This window comes from Nestor notabilis, unplaced genomic scaffold (assembly GCF_000696875.1).
Source record: "Nestor notabilis isolate BGI_N333 unplaced genomic scaffold, ASM69687v1 scaffold290, whole genome shotgun sequence".
NCBI lineage: Eukaryota > Metazoa > Chordata > Aves > Psittaciformes > Psittacidae > Nestor > Nestor notabilis.
In genome coordinates, this window is record NW_009912237.1 from 838 (window position 1) to 12,903 (window position 12,066).

The 12,066-nt window shown below is 37.1% G+C and overlaps 1 protein-coding gene across 1 annotated transcript; it reads left to right on the forward strand.

The window, feature by feature from the left end:
• Positions 1-204: 204 nt before the first annotated feature.
• LOC104401247 (mucin-5AC-like) lies at positions 205-11,680 on the forward strand (the record flags this gene model as incomplete). Its single annotated transcript, XM_010018360.1, has 15 exons — positions 205-331; positions 1,069-1,321; positions 2,155-2,207; positions 2,598-2,698; positions 3,517-3,668; positions 4,102-4,240; positions 4,328-4,441; positions 4,949-5,128; positions 6,747-6,986; positions 7,709-7,865; positions 8,161-8,289; positions 8,642-8,768; positions 9,579-9,622; positions 9,711-9,905; positions 11,457-11,680. Coding segments are annotated over 15 exons (2,235 nt in total), but the record flags the coding sequence as incomplete, so codon positions are not given.
• Positions 11,681-12,066: the final 386 nt, after the last annotated feature.

Consider the following 12,066-nt stretch of genomic DNA (forward strand, 5'->3'; position numbering starts at 1 on the left):
ACCTTCATTCTTCCCAGCCAGGCAACCGTAGACAAACACTGGGAAAGTTTGCTAAAAAAAAATTGCTAAAGCTATATTAGTGTTGATTATGAGTGAGCATATCTGAAGAAGGATTAGTGCATAAGACCAGAAAGACTATGCTCATTTTTTTTTATACTGATAGTATTACTAGTGCTGAGACTTTATTTTTCTCTGTATTCTTAGAACTGCATGTATGACACATGTAACTGTAAAAATAGTGAGGACTGTCTGTGTGCAGCCCTGTCTTCCTATGTGAGAGCTTGTGCTGCAAAAGGAATACAGCTGGATGGATGGAGGGCTGATGTCTGCTGTAAGTATTCTAAACTATCCCCTTTCCTATGAACACACATCAATAAAAACTGCTGGTCAGGGATTACTTTATACTGATTTCTAGATAAACACAGTAAGTGTTGAGGAAGGGATTTTGTTAAGTAAACTTCTGGAAGTAATTCTCTGCTGTTCCCTTAGAATCAATTCATTGCTAACAAGTGTAAATACAAACAGATGGAAGACAGGTTGCCCAGGAAAGAAACTGCTGTTATGGAAGTGCCTCTACCTGTTTCTATGCAACTCTGAATTTCATTGCAGCATTATGTATGTCAAGTTACTGTAGAGTAAATGTGACATATTAGAATAACAGTGCTAGTAATTCTAACCAGAACACTTGCAAATGAAAGGTCTCTGAAGTTGCATGCTGGGATCCACCACAAGTAGGTCTGGTTTTGGCATACAAGGAGACATTCAGGGAGATATCTTGTTTCGTACTTCCAAAGGTTTAGAAATCTTGCCAACACCAAATGGAGGTTTCTTTCTGAAATCTCATTTGAGAAAATATTTTCTTCCTTGCATACATGACTTAATCCACATCTACAGTGGCTTTTCAGATCTAACTCTATAAGCATCTGGAAATACATTTACATGAAAGATGCAACATAGGCAGAGGTGTGCAGTATTGTTTACATGTTATTTCTACTGCTGTGGTTTCTTTTTCCCCACCAGAAATTACTATCTGGAATTAACAAACATATTTTATTTTCCTCTGTCAAGCAAAATACACGTCATGTCCCAAATCCCTAAGCTACAGCTATAACATCTCTTCCTGTCAACCTACTTGTCGATCTCTGAGTGAGCATGATGTCACATGCAACATTAAGTTTGTCCCAGTTGATGGCTGTACCTGCATAAACGGAACTTACATGGATGAGAGTGGCAGATGTGTGCCTGCTACAGAATGCTCCTGCTACTATAGAGGATCTCCCATATCATCTGGAGAAATTGTCCAAGAAAATGGGCTTGTATGGTATGTGTATGTATTTTCTTATTAGAATCTGCTACATTTAAATTGGTCTCAGCCTGCCTTGCCTGAATTTCAATACAATGCTGTCTCCTTTTTTTCAACTTTAAAGAAAGTGCATATTTCCCTGAGCTTGAAGGGGAATATGCTGTACCACTGAAACATACATAAGTCAATGGGGCCAGCTGAGATCAATCAAGTGTACTGAGGGAGGTGGTGGGAGTACTCACCATTTTCAAGCATTTATCGGCAGTCCTGGCTAACAGGCGAAGTCCCAATTGACTGGAGGTTAGCAAACGTGATGCTCATCTACAAAAAGGACCAGAAGAAGGATCCGGGGAACTGCAGGCCTGTCAGTCTGACCACAATGACAGGGAAGGTTATAGAGCAGACCCTCACCCAGGCAATCAGGCCCAGTCAGCATGGCTTTATGAAAAGCAGGTCCTGCCTGCCAAACCTGATCTCCTTCTATGGCAAGGTGACCTGCTTAGTGGATGAGGGAAAGGCTGTAGATGTTGTTTACCTGGATGTTAGTAAAGCCTTTGACACCATTTCCCACAGCATTGCCCCGGAGAAACTGGCTGCTCATGGCTTGGACAGGGGCACACCTTGCTGGGTGAAAAACTGGCTGGATGGGCAGGGCCAGAGAGTGGTGGCCCTAGTCACAAGTGGTGTTCCCCAGGGCTCAGTGTTGGATATCATATGAAAGCAGCACTGGTAGTGGTATTAAGGGAAATTCTTTCCTTCAAAAATACTGAAATTTGACAAGAGAGAAGTAGCTCTCAGTCCCAATATGTGATTTAAGAGATTTTTCTTTTTTTTTTTTTTCTCTCTTGCAGCACTTGCATCCAGGGAAGACTGGATTGTACTGGAGAAGGTAATCCAGCTCAAGGTAAAAAAATATAAAAATCTTCTTCCACTTCTCTGTGTCAGGTTCTGGACAGAAATTGTTCATATAATTGATTGAAAAGATATGATCTTAAAGGAGTTTTAAATAATTGAAGTATTTTTGATTTAGTTATAGTGCAACAGTTATCATAAAAGACAGGAGTGAACCTAAATCAATGATAGGATTTCTTTTTCATAATGATTTTTTTCTAAAATACTGTGGGTTTTTTTCTGGGAATTCAGTGCTCTGAAATGAATCTATTTAATACAGACAGCATTCCTTACTAACTGAAATATGCAATTTCCAAAGGATTTCTAGATGGTTTTAATGGCTAGAGATGTGAAATAAATCCTGTGCCATTTCTTACTGCTCTCACTTCTTTCCTTCCTTTAGTCTGTGAATCTCCCATGGTTTACCTAGACTGTAGAAATATCACTGAAGGAACAACTGGAACAGAATGTCAAAAAAGTTGCCAGACTCTGGATATGCAGTGTGTAAGTATTTCATGGCTGGATAAAGTAGTGCTTCCAGGTTTTGTTTGTGCTCTCTCTTGGTGGTAAAGTAACTGATCTATCTGATCTTCAAATCTACAACACAGATACTTTGTTCTTGTAGCAAAAGCCTAAAACCATGTTATAAAACATTAATAATGGGACCCTCAGACAAAAATATAAAAATGTAACATCCAATTTAATTCATAAAATTGGTGTCCACCTTTCTTCAGCTACTGCAGGTAACAGTAACTAGTAGTGAAAATACCTTGGACACACATTTTACTTGTCTAGGAGAAAACTACCAGCTATAAACTGGGTAGAAGAAATAATTTTTTCTCATACCATAATGCAATTGGGAACTTCTTGCACACCTAATCATAATATTCCATCTAAATGCATGGTAGCCACGTGCCATTTTGTGAATAAGTACCATGGGAGATAAACAGATTTTGATGTAAATCAATCAAATCGAAAAAATATTACGTGTTTTCTTTTCAAAGCTCCATTCAGTCACCCACTACAAAGTGCAAGGCTTCTTCAGCTAACACCGAGCAAGACTTAAGATTCAATGTATCTTAAATCTCACAGACTGCAGCAGAGTAATCAGGATTGGCATACATAAAACATCTTTAACTGATACATACTCTACTAAATCAATGGTTAACAAATTCTGGTTTGTTCCACTGCCCTATAATTACTTTATAGTCCTCTCCCATTTAAGATGGCCAGCAATAAGACCATATGAAGACATTTTATTTTAATTTTTTTCTATTGTGAATATTTCATTCTGAAATTTTATCTTCTCTTGACTTTTCCAGTATAGCACGAAATGTGTATCTGGCTGCGTGTGCCCAGCTGGGCTTGTGTTACACGGAAATGGTGATTGTATTCCTGAAGAGGAATGTCCGTGTATTCACAATGAAGCTATGTATCAGCCCGGGGAAAAGATCAATGTTGACTGTAACACCTGGTAAATATTTCCTCAGAAGTAGCATTCCTGGTTCCATCATTTGTCTTTCCAAAGATCTTACATAGTACAGCAGTAAAGAAATATTTGGATTACACATGCCACCAATTGATGGATCTTTCAGTTGTGAATTAAACAGTATGAGGTGGTTTCCTTCTGATGTAGACAGGCAGCCAAAGCACAGAATGGGAAAAAGTCTTTGGGACTACACTATTCATTTCGTAATATCCTGGTTTGCAGTCAATGCACTCACAGTGGCAGAACAGAACTTTGCTTTAATACTTTACATGAAAAAAACATAAAAAACTGTTTTAACTCCAGAATCAATACAACATTTACGAGGGATGAGTTGCCAAACAAATACTGATTTGGTGGGATATGTCTACACAAAACAGTGAGTTGTTTTATTATTAAAATATTTTATTCTTATTCCTAGTGTATGCAAGAATAGAAAGTGGGAATGCACCAAAGATCAATGTCTGGGCACTTGTGCTGTTTATGGAGATGGTCATTATAATACCTTTGATGACAAAAGGTTCAACTTCAATGGCAACTGTGAATACACACTAGTCCAGGTACTGACAATTAGCAATAGTAAATGAGACTTACCCTTGACTGTGTCTACAAAAATAATGTATTTTAAAATGTTACTCTCTACCCAGGACCACTGTGGGATGAGTGGCACAGCCAATGGAACCTTCCGGGTTATTACTGAAAATATTCCCTGTGGCAACACTGGGACAACTTGCTCAAAATCTATCAAAGTTTTCTTAGAGGTAAGATCAGCTGTGCTCTGTAACTGTTTACAGCTCAAGAGAAGCCCAGATACCCATTGCATCAAGGAAGTTGGAAAAATATTTCAAGAAGCAAATTAATTTGTAAATTAACCTTAAATCAAATTGAAGTGAAATATTTGGTAAAGCTTCCCAGCTTTCTAGCTTTTCCATTTCCCACACTATCTTATACCACTCTTGGGCAAACTACAGATTTACAGGAAAATAGTCTTTAGCAGAAATTAGCCTATCATGTCATATTATTTTATTCTGTGCAATTTAGATCCTCCATGACTGCCAAAATATTCTCTTTTGCCCTATGCCATTTAAAATACCTTCTTACCACAGTTCCAGGAGCCTGAGATTTGAACTATATAGTTTTATTGCATTTGGATTATTTGTTTTCATTATATAAAATATGCATAGTATTCTTAAAAAGAGAAAAATGTGTTTAGGAGCACAGCTGCAGCTATTGAGTTCATTTCTAATCACCTTTTCCTCCTGTTTCAGAGCTATGAATTGATACTTGGTGAGGAGCATGTCAGTGTCATAAAGAGAGGACAAAATAATGAGGTGTCATACACAGTCCGCTATATGGGTATGTACTTGGTAATTGAGACCACAAGTGGACTGATACTCATGTGGGACAAGAAAACCAGCATCTTCATCAAGCTCAGCCCTGATTTTAAGGTGCGGAACTAGCAGTTAAATGGCAATTTACAGTCCAGATTTGGACTGTGTGTGAATTTTGTTGAGACTCTGCCAAGATCCCAAACAGGTGATGTCTCTAGCATTCCTAGGACATCCCATGTTGGTTTTCATTCCTCTGGTGCCTTAGGAAGCCATGTCATAATTCTGCTGCTCTTCTGAGCTCTGAAGGCAGCTTTCAGTGCTTACTTGGCCTGACAGAACTTGAATTGGCAAACTGCTTTTTTGGACTTTGTTAAAATTACCCACTGAACCTTGGTAAAGGTTATCAGACCTTATAAAAATTACATAGCTGCATGTGTCAAAATAAATTGAGTAGTCTTGATCTTGAAAGTTATCCATTGTTTCCAGTTCTCATTGACACACAAATCACATTATCATACTTTGAGAACAAGGAAGTGAAATATTAGGAATGAAAGCCTCTTGTAAAAAGCTGCCACATATTTTTCAAGCATGATTTACACAGGTGACAAGAAAAATGCATTTCTGTTCTCATACTCCTTCTTCTAGCTTATGATACGTAAGTACTAAAAAGTGTGGTAGATGAGTAATTTGCTATCTTACTGTATACAGCAGTAAGTTTTCAGTTAGGTATATAGAATCATAAAACCACAGAATTGACTAGACTGGAAAAGACTTTAAGACCATCAAGTCCAACTGTTCCCCCAGCACTGCCAAGTCCACCACAAAACTGTGTCACTGAAGGCCTCATCTACATGGTTTCTCAACAGTCCCAGGGATGGTGATTCCACCACTTCCCTGGGCAGCCTGTTCCAATGCCTGATGATCTTTTTGGTGAAGGATTTTTCCTAATATCCAATCTAAACCTCCACTGGTGCAGCTTGAGGACATTTCCTGTTAAATTAAGTGCAATTCAGAACTAGATATAAAAATCTGTTTCAGTATCATAGGTTCTTTTGCTGCCTCACCCACTGGCATTTTATACAAATAGTAGTAATATGGGAAGTTTGCACCTTAGATTCGTTGAGAAAGCATAGCATCTACTATAGCCTATCAGTTTTACAGATCCATAAATTTAGAATGAGAGATGTTTCTGTATGTTCAAGGAAAATGTAATTCCTTTTTATACCTGTGAGCAGTTACAACAGTAAAGACTCAATGAGTAGACAATGTGGCTGTACTGGTAGTGTTTATGAAAGCTTTGTAAGGCTGTTTTTTATATCTACATCTATTGTACAAAACAGGGCTTAAATTGAAATCTTAGTCAGCTAACTGAATCCTTGTTTCCTCATTAAATACATACCCCAAAGACCAAAGGTTACAATCACAGAATCATATGATCCTGTGATTGCAACCTTCAGTCTTCGGGGTATATGATTCTGTGATTGTAACCTTCGGTCTTTGGGGTATGTATTTAACGAGGAAACAAGGATTCAGTTGACGAGGATGGTTTTATTGTGCAGATTTAAAAGAAAAGTCAAGAGCAGTATCCTTCTAGCAGTAGTCGTTATGTTGCTGAGGAAACAAAGGATTAAGATGTTCAGGAATGTTAGAATGGAATTTCAAGTATTCTTTCAGCCTCAGATGTCGTTTCAAGGTTTTTCTCATCCATTATTATTTTATTTACTTCTTTTTGCAGGGCCAGATCTGTGGCCTCTGTGGAAATTATGATGGCAACGGCATCAATGACTTTACTACAAGGAGTCAGTCAGTGGTAGAGAATGTCCTGGAGTTTGGAAACAGCTGGAAAGTATCCTCTACATGTCCTGATGCTTCCAGCATAAAGGACCCATGTTCTACCAACCCTTATCGAAAATCCTGGTCAGAGAAACAGTGTAGCATCATCAACAGCAATGTCTTTGCTGCCTGTCACTCTCAGGTATCACCACGGCAAAAGTTTACTTTTGGTGTGAAGATTAGGTCTATGTACTATCGAAGCTGCTATCCTCATACATTTTAACATGCATGCCTAATTCAGCAGTAATTCACTAATATGTTTCACTTCGAATTGCGTCAGGAAAACTTCAATCTGAATCACGCTTATGGGACAGATTTATAGTCACTACCTGTAAGAAATAAAAGGCTATCTAGTTCAAAGGAAATACTGACATATTACAAAAGAATGCTAATTTCATAATTGCTATGTATTTTCCTGTAGTGGAGCACAATTAAAAATTTTCATATACTACGTACAGAACACAAGCTCAACAAAATAATAATATAGTAATGAAGTATCAGCATAGCCTTTATCTGACACTAAGTAAATACCAAACAATGCAGGGTAACTGTGTTCTTCCTATTTAGTTCTTTCCACTGGAAGATACATTGATTTTCAAGTGTAATTGCCTACTGCTTGCAAACATGAATCTAATCTTCCACTAGGACACAAGTCTGGATGACTAAAAATCTGTCAATACTGGTTCAGATGTATAATCTGGCAACACCTCTGATGTTTAACAGTGTATATAAGCAAAAGAAAAAGAAATTCCTGACATAAACCTTTCCTCTGAGATACTACAGTTTTAAGAAAATTACCCTAGCAAAGCTAAGAAAGAATTTAGATGGTAGGATATTTAGTATTAAATTTCCTTTTATTAACAGGTTGAACCAGCAAAATATTACCAAGCATGTGTGACAGATGCCTGTGCATGTGACAGTGGAGGAGACTGTGATTGCTTTTGTACAGCAGTAGCTGCCTATGCTCAAGCGTGTAGTGAAGTTGGCGTCTGCATAGCCTGGAGAACCCCATCAATCTGTCGTGAGTTTTATGTCATAAACACTTCTTCTGAAAGTGTAGTTGAATTCATAGTGCCTTGCTTAACACACGCTGTGGGTATCTTACGTATGTGCATTATAATCTCACTGTGTAGATTTTTCATACTAAGCTGTTTTGACGGTGACACAATTTCACCTATTCATTCCCAGTTTTCAGGACTGTTCAAGCAGCACTGGAGGAATATGATGAACTGGCATGAGTCAAAAAAATATCTTTTTATTCTTTTTTTTTTCTATGTCTTTTTTCTGAACATGTCCAAATTTCTGTTTCTCCTTAGCACTCTTCTGTGATTACTACAATCAACAAGGGGAATGTGAATGGCACTATAAGCCTTGTGGAGCCTCCTGTATGAAGACCTGTAGAAACCCAAGTGGAAAATGCCTCCACAACTTGTCAGGTTTAGAAGGTAAAGAGAGCTGCAAGTATCTTATTTTGTTATGTATTTAATGTTTTTTATGGAGTGTATTTCCCCATCAGCTATACTTGCAACACTCCATTCTCTTCAACATCATTGTGTTCACACAAACGGAGGCAGAGTATAGAAAGTAGAGTTAAAAACATCTGTAAGACTAAGTACTTGTGGGTGGGCTCTGCTGATGCTAGTACACTGCTTTACTTCCTAGAATTATTGGAAAAAATAAGTAGCAGAATTATGACTATTGAAAGCAACACCTGCAAACGCATTCTGCACAAATAAAAATTTTGCTCACTGTATCTCATTCTTGCCTATCTCCTGTATGTCCTTTTTCTTCCTTCAGGCTGCTACCCTAACTGCCCACCAAACAAGCCATACTTCCATGAGGCTCAGATGAAGTGCGTTAGTCTCTGCGACTGTTATGATAATGAAGATGGAAAGATATATATACGGGACGAATGCCGTTTATGGTAAGATTTAACATACCAACCTAATCGTGTACAAGGAAAACCAATCAAAACAGCAGTGGGAAATTGCATGTTCCTGTTACAGGATAGGACTAGTTTATGCTGCCTGTGTAAACATAATGCCTTACTACATATGTCAATACATTAGTAGGAAGAAGTTCTTACATGATTTTGTGTTCAAGTGAATTTGTTCCTGATTATCATAGAATCATAGAGTCATAGAATAGTTAGGGCTGGAAAGGACCTTAAGATCATCTAGTTCCAACCCCCCTGGCATGAGCAGGTACACCACACACTAAAACTATGTCGCCCAAGGCTCTGTAAATCCTCCTCATAAAGATACAGTAAGACCAGTAAGTCCCTTATGACAAGGCTTTCTCTATTTCCCATTCCTATGGCAGGGAAAATATTGTTCCATGAGTATAAATATGTAATAGGGGTTTACTTTCAAGGATTTTATTACATTCTTATACCGCTTGTAGTATCTAGACTCTACTTTCCCTTTTTAACCTGCTTTTTAGTACAAAAACATTGCAATGCAAAGAAAGGACAAGATTTCTACCTGTAGCTTTGCATAATACTTAGCTTCACTTCTATTCATAAATTTGGGTTTAATATAAAGAAATATTTTAGAGAATGATAGAAAGAGAAAAAAAGCCAACATGAACTGGACATTCAAGGAATAAACACAAATAAAATGTCCTGTCCTTTGATGAAAGTATCTGGCAGAAAAAGATAATTAATAAAATTATCTCATAATTAAAAAATATGGGGGTTATGTTTTTTTCAGTGTTTTTTTTAATGTCATTTCAGTGAATGCACATCAGATGGTTTAGAGTGCAAGTTTGATGATAAAGGTAAGACAGCTAAGAGCTATTAAGAAAACACAATACTGGATATTATCTTTCCATGGATGCCTGATAATAAACTTCTTTTGAATTACAGCATGCCACTGCATTTATGAAGGGAAAAGCTATAAATATGGTGAACTCATCTACAACACCACAGATGGAACTGGATGGTGTTTCACTGCAACATGTGATGTCAATGGAACAATTAGCAGAAATATCTTTAAATGTGGCATCTTTACAACAACTCCATTTCTTTTTCTTACAAGTCAGTCTGAAACTACTGCTTCAGGTATGCACAAATACTCTTTAAAGTAACTGAAAAAATCTCTGGAAGGGACTCTTCGTTAGGGACTGTAGTGGTAGGACAAGGGATAATGGCTTTAAACTTGAACAGGGGAACTTTAGATTAGATATAAGGAAGTTCATCACAGTGAGGGTGGTGAGGCACTGGAATAGGTTGCCCAAGGAAGTTGTGAATGTTCCAACCCTGGTGGTGTTCAAGGCCAGACTGGACAGAGCCTTGGGCAACATAGTTTAGTGTGTGATGTCCCTGCTCATGGCAGGGGGGTTGGAACTAGATGATCTTAAGGTCCTTTCCAACCCTAACTATTCTATGATTCTATGAAAATTGCTAAAATAGAGGGCCCTTTCATTATTAAGGACATAAAATTTTTACTTGAATCTGTTTACTTCTGCTGAAACCACCAATTCATTTTGCAGGTTCAGTTGCTTAAGAAGTACATAATCTAGGATGTAGAAATGAGTACAGCAGATCTTACAAACTCAGCCTGCACTGTTTCACCATGTTTTTTCCAAGGGAAAGAAATAATAGAGCTTACTAACCATTGCACCTTGGAGAACCTTCTTGTTTCCTTGCAAAAAAACCCAGCAGTCCTAGACAGACTTCTGAAAGCACATGAGACTGTCATTTGTTAAATTACTGACTACATTAGCACAAACTGAAGATAAGACATCTACCTAAGGGCGTGCTCAAATTATTTAAAACCATTCTTTGGAACCTTTCCCAACTGTATTTAAGAACCAAATCAATAGTTTCCTTCTAGTCCTGCAGTACACTTCTATATTATTCCTGCAGTTAACGTATTAACAGTGACCATGTAATTGTAAGAAATTGTGAGAAGTATTTCCAAAAAATTACACAATACGACAGCAAGAACTAAATATTCAACTTTAAGTCTTCTATTAAGTAACATCCGTATGAAGAAAGGGACATATATTCCTCATGGTTAACTTTATAATACTAAGAATATGAAAAGAAATAAGTAAAAAAAAAACTAATCAGACTATATATTTCCTATATATTATGTATGTGTATTCCATATTATAATGTATTATATATAAAATACATGCGTTAAATATTTATCTTACATTTATAAATATATTACAAGTTATATTAAAATAAGTAGAAAACTCATTAACCTGTAAGAATATTTCAAAAACTCTGTGCTTATGCAGTTAAGTGTAAATAAGTACATAGGTAATACCAGGGAGAATAAAACCTCTTTTTACTTAAACCACAGCAATCATGAGATCACATTATCCCATATATTGCCATTCCACAAAAAGGGTATCACATTAGCTATATTTATATATAGCACTGAATAAATGCCATACAAATTACCACTTCAAAAATAATACAGACATCAGATCAAAACCTACCTTTAAAGACTGTCAAAGCAAGATCATTAGAATTAAAATACTATATTAACATACATAATATTATATCCAACATTAAAAAATATGGAAGATGAGTAACTTTTACCTGGCACTGTCTTTAATAAAAAGAGATGAGACTTACATTTTCTCAATTTCATTACAGAAACGACAACTGCAGCACCAGTGACAACTGTATGTGTGCAGAAAATGTGTTTGTGGTCAGACTGGTATGACTGCACACAGCCTGAAAATAAAGAGGACAGTGGAGATTATGAAACATTTGAAAATCTCCGAGAAAAAGGATACAGTGTGTGTAAAAATCCAAAGAGTGTTCAATGCAGAGCCAAGGAATACCCAAATACAGAAATAAACAATCTTAACGAAAAAGTACAATGTAGCATAAGTACAGGATTAATATGCAATAACAAAGACCAGCAATCTAAGAACTGCTATAATTATGAAATCAGAATATTATGCTGCAGTTACATACCATGCTCAGAATTAACAACTACAACTGCAAGAACCACAGAATACACAACTACTGCTGTAAAATCAACACTATTTACAATACAAACAAAATCACAAGAACCAACACAGAAACGAGAAACAGAAGAGCAAAAAAGTGAAGTAACTACATCAACAACAAACAGAAAAAGTACAACGCCGACTCCACGAACCCAGGCTCCAACATCACACAGTACTGCCACCACTCCCTACCCATCAGCAACGACAACCACCACTGGCACCACTGTTCTCCCCAGTACCACTGCCCT